Source organism: Malaclemys terrapin, chromosome 1 (assembly GCF_027887155.1).
Source record: "Malaclemys terrapin pileata isolate rMalTer1 chromosome 1, rMalTer1.hap1, whole genome shotgun sequence".
NCBI classification, from domain to species: domain Eukaryota; kingdom Metazoa; phylum Chordata; order Testudines; family Emydidae; genus Malaclemys; species Malaclemys terrapin.
In genome coordinates this window covers 266,676,770-266,694,423 of record NC_071505.1, presented here as the reverse complement: position 1 = coordinate 266,694,423, position 17,654 = coordinate 266,676,770, and the positions used below count along the sequence as shown (strand labels likewise).

The window sequence follows — 17,654 nt, the reverse complement described above, 5'->3', positions numbered from 1 at the left end:
ATATACAGCCTGTTGCATTTGACACTAGCTGCAGTTTCCAAATGTGTTCCCATGGAGAATACACTGCAACAATCCAAAGTCAGGGTGACAATGGCATAGATAACTGTGGCAAAGGCTGTATCTAAAAGGGAAGAATGACATTATCTTGTCAAATGCGAATAAGAAACACATGTAACCCCCAAAGAGATTACCTAGATTCCTGGGGCTCTGTGTGCTGGCAGCTCAGGGAGAATCCCACTCTCCCTGGTAGGGAGGGGGAGCCAAGGGCAGACTCAGTATGATAGGAAACCAAAAGGGAGAGAGGAAAGACACTATTTAAAATGACAAGGGCCCCTGTCTGCCTGGGGAAGGATAGCAGGTGTGTCTGCTCGGAGGATGAGGTTGAGTCAAATAATTGATAAGGGAAAGCCCTGGAAGAAGAGCTAGCCTGACCCATAAGGAGTGCTCCAAGGGAGCTGAGGAGGGGGAAGCAGCCATTTTGGAGCAGTCTGAAGCCAGCCAGGGAAAGGAGCTGGTGAGTCCCAGGCCTGCATGCAGGTTTCTCCCTGAGAACTGGTTAGAGCTGCCCGGTGTCCGGTTTTTGACTGGAATGCCCGGTGGAAAAAGGACCTTAGTGGCTCTGGTCAGCACTGCTGACTGGGCCATTAAAAGTCCAATGGGGCAAAGGCAGGCTCTCTGCCTGTCCTGGCTCTGCGCAGCTCCCCGGAAGCAGAGGCATGTCCCCTCTCTGTCTCCTACACATAGGGGCAGCTAGGGGGCTTTGTACGCTGCTCCTGCCACAAGTGCCAGTTCTGCAGCTCCCATTGGTTGGAAACAGTGGCCAATGGGAGCTGCAGGCAGGAGCGCTGCCAGCTTTTCTGCCGCCCTAGGTGGTGGAAGGTCCTGCCCCGAAATGCTGTCTCCCACAGAGGCAGCAGAAGGTCCTGCCGCCGAAATACCACCACAGTTGCCGCCCCCCAAATTGTAGCGCCCTAGGTGACCGCCTAGGTCGCCTAATGTGTTGCGCCGCCCTGGCTGCATGGGCAATGCCTACAGACAGGGCAGTGTGCAGAGTCACATGGCCGCACCTCTGCATAGGTGCCACAGAGAGGAAATGCTGCTGCTTCCGGGAACTGGTTGAGGTAAGCGCCACCCGGACCTTGCACCCCTGACTCCCTCCCATGCCCCAACTCCCTGTTCCCACACTGATCCCCCGCACCTCCAGCATCCTACTGCACCCCAAACTCCTAATCCCCAGCCCCACCCTAGAACCTGCACCCCCAGCTGGACCCCTTGCCCCCATACACCCTAACCCCCGGCCCCAGCCTGGAACCTCCTCCCACACCCTGAACTTCTCATTTCTGACCCCATGCCAGAACCCACACCCCCAGCCCTGAGCCCCCTCCCATACTCTGAACCCCTCAGCTCCAACCCCCAGCCCGGAGCCCCCTCCCATACTCTGAACCCCTCAGCTCCAACCCCCAGCCCGGAGCCCCCTCCTGCACCCCAAGTCCCTCATCCTTGGCCCCACTCCAGAGCCTGCAACAGCAGCCAGAGCCCTCACCCCCTCTCGCACCTCAACCCCCTGAGCCAGCCCAGTGAAAATGAGCGAGTGAGTGTGGGGAGAGTGAGTGATGGGGGCGTGGGGTGGAGTGAGCAGGGGTGTGACCTTGTAGAAAGGGTGGGGCAGGGCAGGGCCTCAGAGGAGGGGGGGGCAAGGGTGTTCAGTTTTGTGCAAGTAAAAAGTTGGCAACCCTAGAATGGGCCTCTGGTGACCTGAAAGCAAGATGCCTCAGCATGAGCCTTTCCCTCTCCAAGATGACTCCCAGTTTGTAGAGTTTTGTTGGGAAAACTCCCCCCAGCCAGGCTGAGTTAGCCCTCCAGCTCCCCAGGTGACATCAGTCACCACATGGCACTACTGCTCTGGCTGCTAGGCCAGGGCTGCTGCCTGCTGTGAGTGTCTCTGCGCGCTAGGGTGGGAAACTAAAGTTAGGAGTTTAAATAGTTTCTTAATCTGCACCTTGAGCCGTGCACCGCTTGGTAGTGAGGGGAGATCCTAGGACTAGAAGCAGCCTGACTCCTGCATGAAGAGGATGCCTGCCAAGAGGGATTGTCAGCAGTGACTGGGGAGTCCACAGTCATCTCTGTACCTGAGGATCACTCACAGAGTTTGTGAGTACACCATCTTTTAGTTAGCTAGTGAGGGAAATTGTTTGGGAGACCCTTTACTCCCTGAACTGTGTTCTCAAGCCTGGAAGCCAGGGTTTGGGGATTTTATTACCTGCTGCCTATTAAACCTGAGGACAGACTTATCACTTTATCCCATTTGTGAGTCCTCTGGGCTGTACTGAAGCCAGTCAGCCACATTGCTAACTGCTGCACAGAAGATATTGTGGTCACCCAGGTCATCAAGGGCCCCTACAAAGTATATGTACCAACAGGACACAAATTTGATGTTTGCTAGATCAGGTCATGTGACTGAGGAAATTCACAGGTTGTATTAGTGTGGGCACAAGTGACCCTAAGAATCATTTTACCCTGTTATGTTATATTTATCTCCTGTTTAATATAATTATTGTTTTAAATATATGGCATGTGTTTGTGTTATTTCTTGGAAGTCTCCAACTATCTGGCAAATAAGTCGGGGTTACTCTGTGATTAGAATTTTCCTCCCAAACTGCCCTAGTGACCATGCCAGGAAGGAACAAGGGGAGGGGAAGGACCACCAAATAAATGTATATGGGAAGAAAAAGAAGTTACATCCTGCTGAGTAGGTGGCAGGATCCAGAAGAACCCAAGCCTATCAATCAAAATCCAAAAGAAGATTGGCACTAAAGGAGGCAATGGGGCAGATGGGGGGGGTGGAGTTTACACACACTTGGCAACTGCTGTTACTAGGGAATCCAGAAGGAAATGAGGATCCAGCGGGACGCTCCAAGTTGCACATGTTTAGAAACAAATAGTAGGCCTATGTCACCATTTCCTCTATTTGCTTCCTCCATTGTATTCCTCCCCACCTTACAAACATACCATAGCCCATTTTGTACTGAGTCTCAGCTAGCTATTCCCATCCACCCCACAGTCTCTATTATATGCCAAGTAAGTCATTTCACCAACACAGTAGTTAAAGATATGGAATATAAATAGGGTGTGGTGGGCATACTGAAGACATTGCAACTCATACTAACCCTCTTAACAGCATTGCATATACATAGAACAAAAGGGGAAATGAGACAGGATAATATTACTATCCTTCACTTACTAAGTGTTGTTTGGTAAGAGTTAGTACTTGTATCACAACATTGTTTTCTCATAGTGAGAGTCCAATCCTATAGCTATGGCACACCTAAAATTCCCACAGAATTCAATGAGAGTTTTATATATGCAAACGCTGCAGTGTCAGGTCCAAAATTTTATAGCAGAGAAAGCTGTATATGTAACATATACTTCTCAGGACCACATTTTTAAAGCAGGTGTCTTGAGGTCCATGTGCAATTACTGTGATTGTGCATGCGTAAGTGCCCATTTAGATGCCTAGTTATCCATTTGCACATGAGTAGCTGATGTCCACAGTCAATCAGTGATTTTATCAACAACCAGCAAAAAATAGTGTCCCCATTTTTTTCATGAAAAGCCTCCTCCTTTGAGCATGCTATCCTTAAACCTATGCATGGGGCCTGACCCATGAAACTCACACTAACATTTAGGGGTGCTGCTTGGCTTGTATACAAGCCGACAATGTGCTCTAATTGAATATACAGGTGATGCAATGCTATATTGTGTTTTTCTCCGTCGTATCCATTTCAGTGATACAGTGGTACAGTATATTCTCCTTTCAATACATGTGCATGGCTTCCATTTGAGGATATTTGTGTTCATTCAGGAATAATGTGGATTATAACAATGCTATCTAGACAAGTTGATACTGTGGACTTTGTTGCCCGCATATGGGCAGCTACCAGTTTGGGAGGACAAATATAGTGGCACGGGAGCACCACTACAATTAACGTTGCATCACGATATTTGTTTAAAGGTTGACCATTCTAGGCCCTCTAAAATCTACATGCTTAGTTGGATTTCTTTGAAATTTGGTGTAACTCAGAAAGGTGCAGGGTAACATTAATAGTTGGAGTCATTTGAGCCAGAGGTTCTGGAGATATAAGCCCCTAAAAATTGCCATTTTTAAAATAATTCTGTGTTTGGGGCTTTTTTTGTCCAGAGCTAGAAATCAAACTGTTGCTGTCAAGTTTTATCCAAGGTAGTGCATGGCGCCCACTAAATCTTTGGGGGACCCAAGGCAAGAACAGTATTTAAGAAAATGTAAAATTTTTAATAATGAACTTGCACCAATACAGGGAAATGGCTAGAGGGTTTCCATTTCTGTCATTTTATGTGCTTTAAACTTGACTTTTGTAAGTGCTCTAAAATCTGAAGTTACTCAAGGCTTGTCTACACTTAAAATGCTGCATCAGTGCAGCTGCACCGCTGTAGCACTTCATGGGAGATGCTCCCTACGCCAATGAGAGGGCTTCTCCCATCAGCGTAGGAAATCCACCTCAACAAGAGGCTGTAGCTAGGTCCACACTGGGGGTTAGGTCAGTATACTTCATCACTCAGGGGTATGGATTTTCCACACCCTCTCAGCGACATAGTGATACTGATATAAGTTGCTAGTGTAGACCAAGCCTCAGATTGCTTTGAGTGCTTCATTCAGGTGTGGGGTAGCAGTAGAAGATGGGGTCATTTAACCAAGGGGTTCTTGAGGTAAAGGCCCCGCCAAAAAGGGTTTCTTTCTGCTGCCTTCTACTGATAAGCTGAGAGGGGCACAGATGACTGGCTGAATCACAGACTCTTGGCTGCTGTGAACTCACCCTTCCATTAATGTAAGTAAGGATACATTAATTTCAAACCCCACCTAAGGCAAAAGGAGTTTGCTACAATTTGCACATCATGGGTAGCAATTTTATTGAAGGGGAAAAATAAGATATGTGAATGTTTCCTGGGAGGGGAGAGCTATTAGGGGATGAAGGGAATAGGGAGGGAGGTTGAGGCTGAAGTGAGGAATGGAGGGTTATAGGGATGTATAGTAGGGGAGGTGAGAGAGGTTAGAGGCTCAGGTGAGGGATCCATATCATCCCCCAGTTCTTCCAGTGCACCCTAACCACCCTCCCCCCCCAATCCTTCTGCAACCCATAGTTCTGCCAGTGCACCCCAACTCCCCTGTCTGTGGGAGAGGAGAGGGGTGATTGGCTTGGTATGTTAACTGTGGCTGTGGGACATGATAGACAACTACCTAAATGACTACTAACGCCTATCAACAACATATATTTTGCTGTTTTAAAAAAATAGGAAATTTTATGGCAAAAAACTGCATTAATGCAGAGTTGAGGTTGCTTGGTGTTAGGTCGTCCCCTTGCAGAATGCTGAGTTGAGCAAAACGCAAACTTCTGAAAACCAGGAAATGCAGAGTTAAGGTTCTGTATGCAATCTTAACTCGGCCCTCTTCAGCAATGCCCCATATACCCCAATAATACACATACTTTTATTCTGCCACCCATCATTGCTGAAATGTACAAGGTCTTCGCCTCCTTTTACAATCCATCCTCTCTCACCACCTGGATTCCATCGAACACTATTAACAAAAAATTAGGACAAAAATGGGGGGGGGGAGTTGCCCATTTGGGATCAGTGCCTCAATATGGACATACTCACACTGGCCCTTGGCACTATGAAATTCAGGAGGTTCCAGATGCTGGTGTACACTCACTCACTTAGGCCATATCTATACAACAAATTTTGGCCAATGTAAGTTACGTTGGTGTAAAGCTGCCACAGTTAATATATTGCTCATATGTGTGCATACTTGGCTGCTTCTGTCAGTGCTATATGTACTCACCAGGACTGCTTATGTCAATGCAGTGTGTTGAACCATGGGTAGGTATCTCAATGTGCCAGCCAGTCTTTGCTTGGGCTTGTCTGAGATGGGATCTGGGGACCTGTCATTTCCAAATCCAGAATTCTCCCTCCGAGAGCAACAGGCCCCTCAGTGACTGCAGCAACCCTGCCCCACATGGGATATTATCCTGGCTATGAGGATTAAAATGGACTGTGGAAGGTACGGGGTGGAAGCACTTGGTGCACAGAGATTTCTTACTTTTATGTCAGAAGTAACATCTGAACAGCTTGTTCTGAGAGCAAGCTATGTCTGTCTAGGCAAGTGTGTAATGAACAGGCTGGTATGTATGTGCACCATGTACCTCTTGTGGTTCCCCTGGCTGTCATGGGCCCTACACTACTAACAGATAGCAGAGATTCTCCATTAGCTCGGGCATCGGGTTCCTGTGCTTTGGTGCAGGCTACAGGGGTTCTGCCACAGCTGTGAAGTTCTCCAAGGCTGTTGTGTGCAGCACAGTGACACATGGCAGTTCCAACAGGCTGTGGAACTGTCACAACAGAGCAGTACTCCCTGAGTTACTCCTGCACCATCCCAGGGCCCAGTGAGCTGTTCAATGCAGTGAAATGGTTGTTAGAGAATAGAACGGGGTCAAATAAAAGCTGCCTCTGTAATCTGAAATCCATGTGTGAGTGACAGGGCCATCATTTCATCAGCAGCTGTGAAAAATGTGCATTGCCAGACCCCTCTGCTGGAATTCCAGCCTGAGACTTCCCAGTTCCATGGAGCTGAGCACAAATGAGTGCCAGGGGGTGCTTGCTGCCATGGGGGGCTCTAGGAGACTTTTCCTCCTTACCACTGCCAGGCAGTTGTGTCTTATAAAATAAATTAATGGAGATATCCCATCTCCTAGAACTGGAAGGGACCTTGAAAGGTCATTGAGTCTAACACTCTACCTTCACTAGCAGGGCCAAATACTGATTTTGCCCCAGATCCCTAAGTGGCCCCCTCAAGGACTGAACTCACAACCCTGGGTTTAGCAGGCTAATGCTCAAACCACCAAGCTATCCCTCCCACCTTGGGCTTGTCTGAGATGGGATCTGGGGACCTGGCATTCCCAAATGTCAGGGTCAAAGGTTTGTCAACAGCCAAGGGGCAGAGGTCAGGCCTGTGTGCGGCAAAGGCCCCAGGATGGCACCGACCATGTGAGTGGCCTGAGCAGTGCCCTGTGTCAGTGCCATGTCAGCCAGGCCTCCCAAGAGCCACGGCTGTGCAGCTCAGCACGCTGGTCATCCACAGAGAAATCCTGGCCAGGGATGAGTCTGTTTACATTCCAAACACCCTCTAGTGGATACAACTGATGATTAGCAACTTTAATGAAAGCCTTAACCCCAGGTGCTCTCTCTTCCCCCAGCGCTGGGAGGGGCCAGGCCCCAGGCTGGCGATACAAGCTCTGCCAGGGCTCAGCCCTGCACACAGGTTAGGAGCATGAGCACAGCCAATGTTGCATAGCCAGACAGGGGGTCTGGGGAAGGCAACAGCTCCATCCTGAGCTAACCGCCCACACAGTCCCTTATGGCACAGATCCATACAGCATCTAGCACATTTTCTGTATGCGCCGTCACATGGCCCCACTTGTGCACCCCTTACCGTCCTAGCAGCTATGCTGATGCTCATGTATCCCCTTCTCCCCTAACTGCTGTACTCCCCTCCTGCACCCCCTTCTCTCCTAACTGCTGCACTCCCCTCCTGCACCCTTGCACTCCCCTAACCCATCCTGTGCCCCTTCTCCCCTAAGCCCTGCACTCCCTCATGTCCCTAGCCCCCTGCACCTCCTCCTTTTGCCCCCCCAGGCACTCAGAGCAGCCGGTATCCTACCTCCAGCAGCTGCACATAGCTCACTGGGAACCAGCCACGCAGCCATTTTCCTTCTGCCCTTCCCACCAGCCGCCAGCACATGCAGCACCGTGATCAGCTCCCATTCTGCAGAGCACAGCCGCGGCTGGTGTCACTCCCTGGAGAATGGGTACAGGGTCTGACAGCGCGAGCCTGACATACTGTGCCATGGAGCTGGCCCATAGGGACACCATTTAAGGAGTGTGTGTGTGTGTGTGTGTGTGTGTTACACCTACCAAAATCTGAAATGGTGCCCCGGCTTTGCTGTGGTATGAAACTCAGGGGACCAGGTGCCCCGCCTCCCTGCCCTCCTTAAATGGTGCCCCTGTAGCACTCATGATTATTTCATTTACACCTACTGAACAGCACTCCAGTATAGAAAAAGAGAAGTTACTACATTTATTTTTCTGTTTACACATGATTAAATTTGGTTCTTATTTACCCCGATGTGAATTCAGACAATAGATTTTAAGTAACGGTAGCATGATATTCCATGCAATAAGAAATTTTGCTGCCTCATGCTTCACTGGACACAACTTCTGTGATTTTTTTTTGCACTATCTACACTGTTTCCACTATAGTTGGCCATAAGAATTCACGCTTATTTAAACTTTGTGATCTTCATTAATCACGGACATTATGCATATTAACTAAAAAGTCTTCACTCATTATGAACAAAATCTCATTCAATTGGAGATTCCTATGTGCTACAATATTACTGAAAAAATAGGAATCTAATGGATCCTCAGCAGAAACTAGGGCTATGCCATCTGATCTTTTCCTATAACACAGACTTAATGTGTTCTTGTAAGAAAGCACTGAGCTCATATCATACATGAAGCCAACACTGTTGCCATTTATTTGCATGTATCACCAAAACTACAAACATTTTGCCTAATATATCTTGACAGCCTGTGCTGTACATGTGACAGTGGCTTGTGCTAACCAGAAACTTCCTTTCAGTATAGAAAAGTTGGATTATTTTACATAGACTAGTAAAAAGACTGACCACAAAGAGACAGGTGACTTTGATGTGCACAGTTCGCTACAAGTGGATAGAGGAAGAATCTAGGTGAGCGTCTGAAGCAGCAATAAGAGGGTCAGTGCCACTTTAGATCTGTATATGTGTCTGCCTAGTTCCAAGAATCATTTTGTGTTTAACCGCAATATAGGATGCAAGATGTGTACCAAGAGATTTTGCTTTAGCTGTTTTGAAATACCTTGCAGCACCTTGCAGAAAAACCTCAGAAGGGGGTTAAAATTGCTATAAAATTCACTTCCCCCCAAATTGAAATAATTAGAGTGGTAACAGTATCAGGACCCTTTGGGCTGCATAAAATAGTAATTAGTTTTAAGATAAAGGCTTTAATTAAGTAGAAAATCCAACATGGCCAACCAAAATGGCGGATATAGGGAGCGGATAGTGGAAGATTCCATCTCTGAGAGATACAGTGTGACTTAGTAGGAAATTCCACTTCCTGTAGGGAACGACTCAGCAAAAAACCCTACAATCGAAGATGGCGTCAGGGGAGGAGCTTAAAGATGATGTCATAAGAGGATGATAGACAGGTCACATGTAGGTACATGTGACTAGGAGGGGCTTAAAGCTAACCTCACAAGGGAAGGGCTAGGGGAGGAGCTAGAAAGTTGAAAGATGACTGGCTGAAAGGATCAGACCTTGAGAGAGCACACAGTATATAAGGGTAGCCCCCAATAGGCTGATCTTGTAGTGGGTTTGGGGTTCCTAAGAAGAACAGAGCTGCAAGACACCTGAGAAGAAGAATAGAACATCTTGAAACAGCTGCCTAAGAAGCATGTACCAAGCAGCAGCAGCAGAACCCTGAGGTTGCCCTGGAATGACTATCATAGCAACCCAGCCAACAGAGAAGACTGCAGCCTTTGGACAGCATGGGCTTCCGTCTCTGTCACCAGAGGGCAGCTTTCGTCTTAGCGGCGGTCATTGCGCTCAAACACCAAACAAGCAGCAGTAGACCGTGACAGAACAGAAGGACCATACCAACGATACAGAGGGATTTAAGAATGGTAGAAGTAAGTGTAGTCTTTGATTTACTATTGAGGAATGTATGGGTTTTGCTTGTAAATAAAGCCAGACGCCTGTGGTTTGAATGAGATCTCTATATGCATGTTACATTGAAACTATTGTATTTTTTATATGTGATAAGTTATTCTATATAGTCTGTGCCTTTTATTTTGCTGCGCTGTTTTACTGCATGTAGTTCTATTGTATTTTCTTATGTTTCATGCATTTTTTTCTTCCTTTACTAAATCTCCTGTAACTTTTTATCTCTTATCAAAAACAGAAATAATATTTATTTAAGAATTTCTGCTTGTGTGTCTATCCTTGATCGGAAGGCTGTATCCATGTCCTTTCAGGGGTTAGCAAGACTAGCTTGCTCTGGGGAGATGTCTGCAGGTCAGAGACAAGCACCCTGGTAATACTCTGGCAATTCACAACCTTGATTACCCTTTTTTGTTAAATTAGACAAATTTGTAGGTAATGTAATTGGCACCTAAATCTTAGGATAACAGATAGTCATAAACGCAGTTAGTGTTTTAGTAGCACATGGAAATAATCTAAACCTGTAAAATTCTTGCTAGGAAACAGAGAATCCTTTCAGTATCTATGTTTCTAATGTAAAATTCCTACTTCCATGAAATCCCTTCCCTCTACACTGAACAGTAGTTCTCCTTTGAAAGGTACGCGCACAATTCTTCTACATATTGTAGGTCAGGTCCCCTCACGCATTGGTAGCTGGAAACTGCCATGACAGAAGTTTCTGTCTTTGCTGAGGAGACAGACAGGCAACTAAGAAGGCCTCAACCTCGCATCTCCAAAAATCCTTATTTTCTAGCAGTCAAATCCTTTGCTTTTTAATTCAGCTTTTTACTATCTTAATTCTCTTATCCCATCCCTTCCGACAATGCAGAGCACACTCCCTCAGCCAAGGAGCCTCTCAGGCCAGGTGCACAAGACAGAACACACAGGAATGTCACTAAAGTTGCAAGCGCAATTGCAACTTCAATGTTGCAACACAATTCCTACCTCTTCTGTCCCACCTTGGTGTAGCTCAGGGGTCGGCAACCTCTGGCACGGGGCTCGCCAAGATAAGCACCCTGGCTGGCCGGACCAGTTTGTTTGCCTGCCGCCTCCGCAGGTTCGGCTGATCACGGCTCCCACTGGCTGTGGTTCACTGCTCTGGGCCAATGGGGGCTGCGAGAAGCGGCTCAGGCTGAGGGATGTACTGGCCGTGGCTTCCCACCGCCCCCATTGGCCTGGAGCAGCGAACCGCAGCCAGTGGAAGCCGCAATCGGCCAAACCTGTGGAGGTGGCAGGTAAACAAACTAGTCCAGCCCGCCAGGGTGCTTACCCTGGCGAGCCCCGTGCCAGAGGTTGCCAACCCCTGGTGTAGCTGGTCTGAGAGGAGCCAACTGAAGAGGTCAGGCTCTCCAAGTAGTCCAGATCAAAGCAGCATCTCTAAAACTGCAGCTGGTCTGCCACAGAGTCAGATACAAGAACAATGAAAGAGGCAGGCCTCACTGGCAGGAAGAAGTACAGGGAACAAGAGCAACTATGGCATCACAATACTCTCTCTCAGAAGCATGAAAAGGCCATAAAAGAGAGAATAAGGGGACAGAACCCCTCCCTGCTTCCCCTCTGCACTACATCCCATGCTCAGTTCCTCAGGAAATTCCCTTTTCTGTTTCCTGTACTATCACCTTGGGTAAGCACTGATGTGGAGAGCCCTAGGCAAGCAAATTGGAATCTCCTCCGCCCTCAGTCTCTCTTTCCCTTAGGAGAGCAGCTTGGATCTGGTTAGATCACACTTAAGGATCCTTCCACCAATAATTTTGTGAAAAAAGCAAAGGAACCCTGGAAAAGACATGCAAAAGGGGTACTAAAAAGGTTTATTTCCCCTGTATATCACCTCAGAGAATTCCTCTGAAAGGGATATTAGGCCCTCCTGAAGGCTCAAAGGGAAAAAAATCCAACAGGTGCAGTAAGCACACAATTGATTCCAATTCCTTCTCCTCCTTGTACATCACTCATGACAGTCCTTTCATCTACTACCCTTCAAGGACACCTGGCTGTTTCTTCAGTCTTCTCATATATAGGAAATAACTCCTATCCAAAACCTCTTCCATTCTGCAGTTCCTTAAGGAAAGCCTGACTGTGGCCTTCATGGCCAGCATCCTGAAGGCACATGTGGTAAATTGGGTAATAAATTGGGTGATAAATGGCAGAAACATGTAACACTTATATTTTGTTGTGTGTTACCCTGTAATTTATAGATTATATTTTTAATTCAATCACCTGCTCTCAGATAGGAGCAGAACTGTTGTCAGTTCACCCTCATATAGCCAGATTTCTCAAAGTAGCTGAGAAAAAAACAAACTTTCCAAAAGTATTCAAGTGTCTAACTTGAAGTCTCAGTCTATCACTTCAAGATTCATATTCCATCCCTTGGAACCACTGAGGAGTTCAGGGCCCCTCCTCTTTCTATTATGGTACTTTTTCAAAAATCCATCACTTCCTCAAAGAGAGCTTCCTCAAAGCTGTGGCAGTTGATCTTCAACCATTTTTAAAGACAAAATTATCCTGAGAACCAGATCCTGAGAAACAAATGAGTGTCTGTCAGAGTCACAACACTGTGTTTCCGTCATTTGGCCCAAATCCAGAAACTAGGACATATCCAAATGGTATAGTACAAGGACAGAACAGAAGTAGTACACTTGAGAGGATTTATCATCTTTGGTTCCAGGTTGATGCAGATCTATTTCAATTAAGCAGGAAAGAGTACCGCTATTAGTATGCATTAGTTTCTGGTTATTGGTTTTGATTCATACTATGTTTTATTTACATTTGATTATTTTTAAAGAAGATGTAACAGTAGCTTTTGGAGTGAGTATATACTGACTCCTGCCAAGTGACAGGGCTATAAACTTATACAACCCTGCCCCATGTCATGTGTCTAGGACTGGAAATAAAGACCATGTGTGCATCACATCTTTATTAAAACCCACACAAAAAGTTAACTAGGTAAAAACGCAGTGTAGCCTAGTGGACTGAGAACATGACTGGAAGCCCAGAGATCCAGAATTATAATCAAGGCTCTGCCACTGACTTGTTGTTAGGCCTGAAAGATTTGCTCAATGCCAGCTTTTCAGAAGTTCTGAGCACCCTAAACTCCAGATGAAGTCAGCGGGAGCTGTAGATGCTCAGCAGCTCTGAAGATGAGGCCCTTCACCTTTCTTGCCCTATCTATACTGCAATTAAGGCAGAGGGCTGGGATTAAATAGTTTCATATCTCAGTTCTCACAGCTCAGAGTAGAAAAGGCCACTGTCAGGTCTTCTGATGATTAATGAATAAAAGTTTGAAAATGTAAAGTGCTACATAAGTGCTAAGTATTATTTTTATTCTTAGAAGAATCTCAGTCTCAGTTCTCTCCTTCCAACTAAACCACTGATGAAGCTCTCAGCTACTGATGGTGGCATTAGCAGGTGAGGGGCGGGGGGAAGCCAACAGTAATAAAACTTTAAAAAAAAGATTTTTAAAAATAAAGATGCATCAGAAGATCTAGATTGGACAGAACAAACCACATAATAAATGTACCCATGCTCCCCTAAATGACTTGCATAACTAATCTTGCACTGTTGAGCAGGGTGCATATTAAGCACATTCTCCATGAAACTCGTGTCTCAGGTGCCAAGTACAAATATTTTTTTTATAACACGATTCTTGATCTTTTCATGTTATTATTGGACTTCTTATTCTTAGCTAAGCTGTTGCTAAAATAAGTGGTTTTTTTTCCCTATAAAATTTGCCAAACCCACTGCTGGAATGCATTTGTATTATCATGTTACTAACGGAATTCCTGTAACATTCCCACTGACCTAATTGTGGGTTTTGGCCTGAAAAGATGACACGTTTATGAAAAGCTGCTAAAGATGTTTAGGCAGGGACACTTGAAATGAATTTCCCTTATGGCCCCTCTTTCATCAAGGTGTATCATCAGGGTGCATCCCTTTAGGAATGTGAGGAGATAACATTCACGCCTCCTCTTCTTTTCTCACATCCTATTCTGCAGCTGCTAAAAAATTCCCAGATCTGATGAAAACCGTTCAGAAACTTAAACTAAGACAGCTGGAAAGGTGCAAAAGTGACAAAGTTAGATGCAAACCAGTTGGGCATGTTCCTATGATCATGAGCCCAAATTATGTGTCTCCCATTGAAGTCAATGGGATTAATGTGCATGTATCTAAAAACAGAATTTGGCTATGCTGCCTTAGTCCATATTTTGTAAAGTGACATGTATATTTAGAGAGACATATAGATGGTTAATAATAAAAGCAGGCACATTTTTAGGGTCCCCAGCCATTGTGTAAGTCTTATAGTGATCTTTCCCCAACTACAAAGTTGCTGTTCTATAACCACTGGAGGGTGAAAGCAAGCAAAACTGACAAGTGAAGCAGTGCTCAGAACTAATTTACAGCCCTAGGTAAAGGCAGGGCTGCCCAGGGAGGGCAACAAAAGGGGCAGTTTGCCCCTGTTTGAGAGGGCCCCCAAACAAAATGTGGTTGTGACAGGATCACAGAACCACTCAGGTTTGGCCTGGCTGCCTCTTGGGCATGAGGGGCAGCTGGGCCAAACCTAAGTGGTGCTACGATCCTATGCACCAGCTCGAAACACCCAGAGTGGTCAGTCTGGCCCAGCCCATCAGGACAGGAGCCACTGCTATAGGGTAAGTGCAGGGTATTCTCACTCTCCAACCACCCTGCCCCTTCCTGTTTTTGTACACTTGTTTGTTTGGTACAGTGCAGGGAGGGCACAGTTTCAGATTTTGCATCGGGCTTCCAAAAACCTCTGTGTGGCCCAGGGAAAGTTTACATGGAGGGTCAAATGGTGTTCTCCTTCCTCATATAAGTAGTCCCAATGAAAATAACAGAGCTACTCACATGTATAACACAAGCAGGATCTGCTCATTTATCTGACTCAAAATGGATTTGCAATGCCTCCAACATGAGGAACCTCCTATGTGCTTGTCTAGGCTACAGGAACAACCGATCAAGGGGATCCAATTATAACCATACATCATTTTGTGGGAGAGACGACCCCTTAACTGTGTTCCCAAGCCCCACTAAAGGCTTTGATGTGTCAGCAAACAGACAGAAGCCATGGCCAGGGACACATTTACAGTCCTGTCTACACTCTAAAAATGGAACTGTGCTATGTCCCCTAACATACCAGTAATTGTAATGTACAGAGATGCCAGGAGCGTGCCAGCTAATGGGCAGCAGCCTCATCACACAGGGAAAGCCTCTTGGAATACTATGGCTTCCTTACCTGCACAAGTCTCGCCATCATAAGTCTCACACACCCACTCGTGGCACTCACACAGTGGACCGTAGTATTTGCCCGGCTCAGTCACTTGGCAGATGCAGACACCGCAGTCACATTGGCCTCTGCCGCTGCACAACTTTCCCTCTGGGACACGACACCTGCGTTCCGACTCAGCACGGGACAGTCTACATGAGGAGGCGCTGCGGGAGCCACTCCTGCAGAGGACAACAAAGACAACCAGCTGCAGAGAAAATCAGGTGCTCATAAATAGAGTGGATGAGATCAGAGTTGGGACAGAGATCCTTACTGTTGCAGTGGATTTACCCATTACTTTAAAACTCTGTTATTTTTGTATTACCTACAGTTTTACGGCCATTTATTTAGCATGTAATGGCAGCACAGAAGCTAATAATTCAAAGCACCATGATTTTTGCCCTTTGAGAGCCTGGAGGTTAACAGCTGGGTTATTATTAATCCAATGTGTCACCCACTGGGATACATTACACTGAATTGTAATTATCTTGCAAGGGGCTGGGAACCCATTTGCAAACTTACATTGGGATCACACATTTGTGATAGATTAGGTAGATATACCTGGTTAAATGATGGATTACATTTGGATTATTCTGGTGGATTTGAGACATTAAAACTGGAGGGCACGAAGCCAAAAAATAGCAGGATACAGATGCCAAATTAAAGTTTTTGCAGCTTCCTTGTACCAGGATATGTGGGGTCCAGATTTGTTTAATTTATTTATTTAAATAGCAGAAGTAAAAGTTGTTCTTTAATTGAATGGTACAATTTATGGATTAATGGCTCAAATTTGGCAAGATCCAGCAGGAGCCAGATGTCAAATTTGAATTTTTGCTGCTCTGTCATACTGGAGTACAACAGGGTCTAGATTTTTAAGATGCACCAGGGGCATCTAAACATGTTGCCTGTGGTGGCATTAGGATTTTGGGGGGGGAGGGCTGGGATAAAAACCTGTCCAGACCCCAGTGTGAGATCTAGGCATGGGCAGCGCCATTACACCAGGATGATTTGGAGGTCCAGATTTATTGGTGCAGTAATAGTATCTGCACTTGTCCTCAGGCATTAGAATTTATGTGCATTGAGACCAAAAATTTGCGGAATCCAGCAGGAGCTAGGTGCCAGAGCTGGTGGGTAGGTTGTATATACTGTTTGTGGGGTTAGTTTGGGGTTTTTTTGTGCCATTGCACCAGGATGTAACCAGATCCAGGATGTTTGGTGCACTAGGAGGAACTGGACTTACTGTCTATTTAGCCAGTTGAATTTGGAGAGTTGGGTACAAAAATCATCAGGATCCAGCAGAAGCTCTCTTTTACCTTTTCCCCATAGATACCTGCATATTTAAGTTGTGCATGTATAATGAAAGATACATTTCTACCTAAACTATGTGATCCAATGTAGTGTATATTATACACATTTGTGATCCTAACTACACTATAGTGCACACATAACTTTGCATTATATATATACACAATGTGTGAGAGTATTATACATTATGTGACTAATTTTCAACAGATAATAGCAACAGGTTGAAAATACTCCATCCTTTCTTGTATGATATATACAAAATTTTAGATTTTTATTGCTTGTGGCAACTGGTTACCAGTTAAAGTCCAGCCTATAAGGCAATTGCTAAATAAACCCATTAATTTAAAAGACAAACTTACCGCAGGGAGAGGGAGAAAGTTTGAGGAATGGCAGGCAGCAGAATTAGAAGTGAAGCAGCCAGCAGCAGCACCAACTTGAGGAACCCCTGTGCACACATGTTTAGATCTCAGGCAGTGACTGAAGAAGTTTGAAGTTCTCTAAGAGAGTCCCACGGACAGACAGACCCACTGGGCTTGCAAAGCCCTGAGCTGGCCAAAACCGGCTTCAACACTGCTTCCCCTGGTGCTGCAAGTGCCTTTGATTAGCTGCCTGGAAGCTGGATTTGGGCAGCACTCTGGGAGGAAGATTGGTGCCAAACCCCAATGCTCACAGTCTAGGCAGGAAAGTAATTAGAAACAGTTGTACGGCCAGATGGTTTATTTTGACATAAAAAGTGTCCTGTTCACAGATTGAGCGAACTGTCTCAGTCTTGAAATACAAGCACTATAAATAGTTGAGGAAAGTGTATTTGAGTTAACTTTGATTAATAGATGTTTGAGATAATTTTAGTAATGTGATTAGGGAAATGTACATTTGTCAGTTTTGGCAGATGACATTAACAATACTTTCCAACTGTATTTGAGTGTATTGCCAGCAGTCAGGTAAATGCTTTACACTTTTAGCGAGAGCAAAAATTATGTGGGTACATTTTTCCCCCTTGGTTCTCAAACATTACGTGTTATAAGCTTTACAGTGTGACATTCAGGGCTGTCAAGCTATGACAGTTTGAGTGACTGTGATTTCAAAAATATCAGTTAGCTTTTAAAATGCCTCATTAAAACACCCAGCTCAGGCTTTCATCCCAAGAGTTAGATATTTGGAAATACCGTAAAATTAATCCAAAATGA

General features: G+C 45.7%; 1 protein-coding gene across 1 annotated transcript in view; it reads right to left on the bottom strand.

Annotated features, from left to right (window-relative positions):
- Positions 1-17,038, bottom strand: part of ITGBL1 (integrin subunit beta like 1) — a 201,792-nt gene extending 184,754 nt beyond the window's left edge. Inside the window, exons 1-2 of the mRNA XM_054012844.1 lie at positions 16,827-17,038; positions 15,133-15,344 (exon numbers count right to left, since the gene is read on the bottom strand). Of these exons, the coding sequence (XP_053868819.1) occupies positions 15,133-15,344; positions 16,827-16,924 (310 nt within the window). The 5' untranslated portion in view covers positions 16,925-17,038. The remainder of the gene's footprint in view (positions 1-15,132; positions 15,345-16,826) is intronic.
- Between the last annotated feature and the right edge of the window lie 616 nt (positions 17,039-17,654).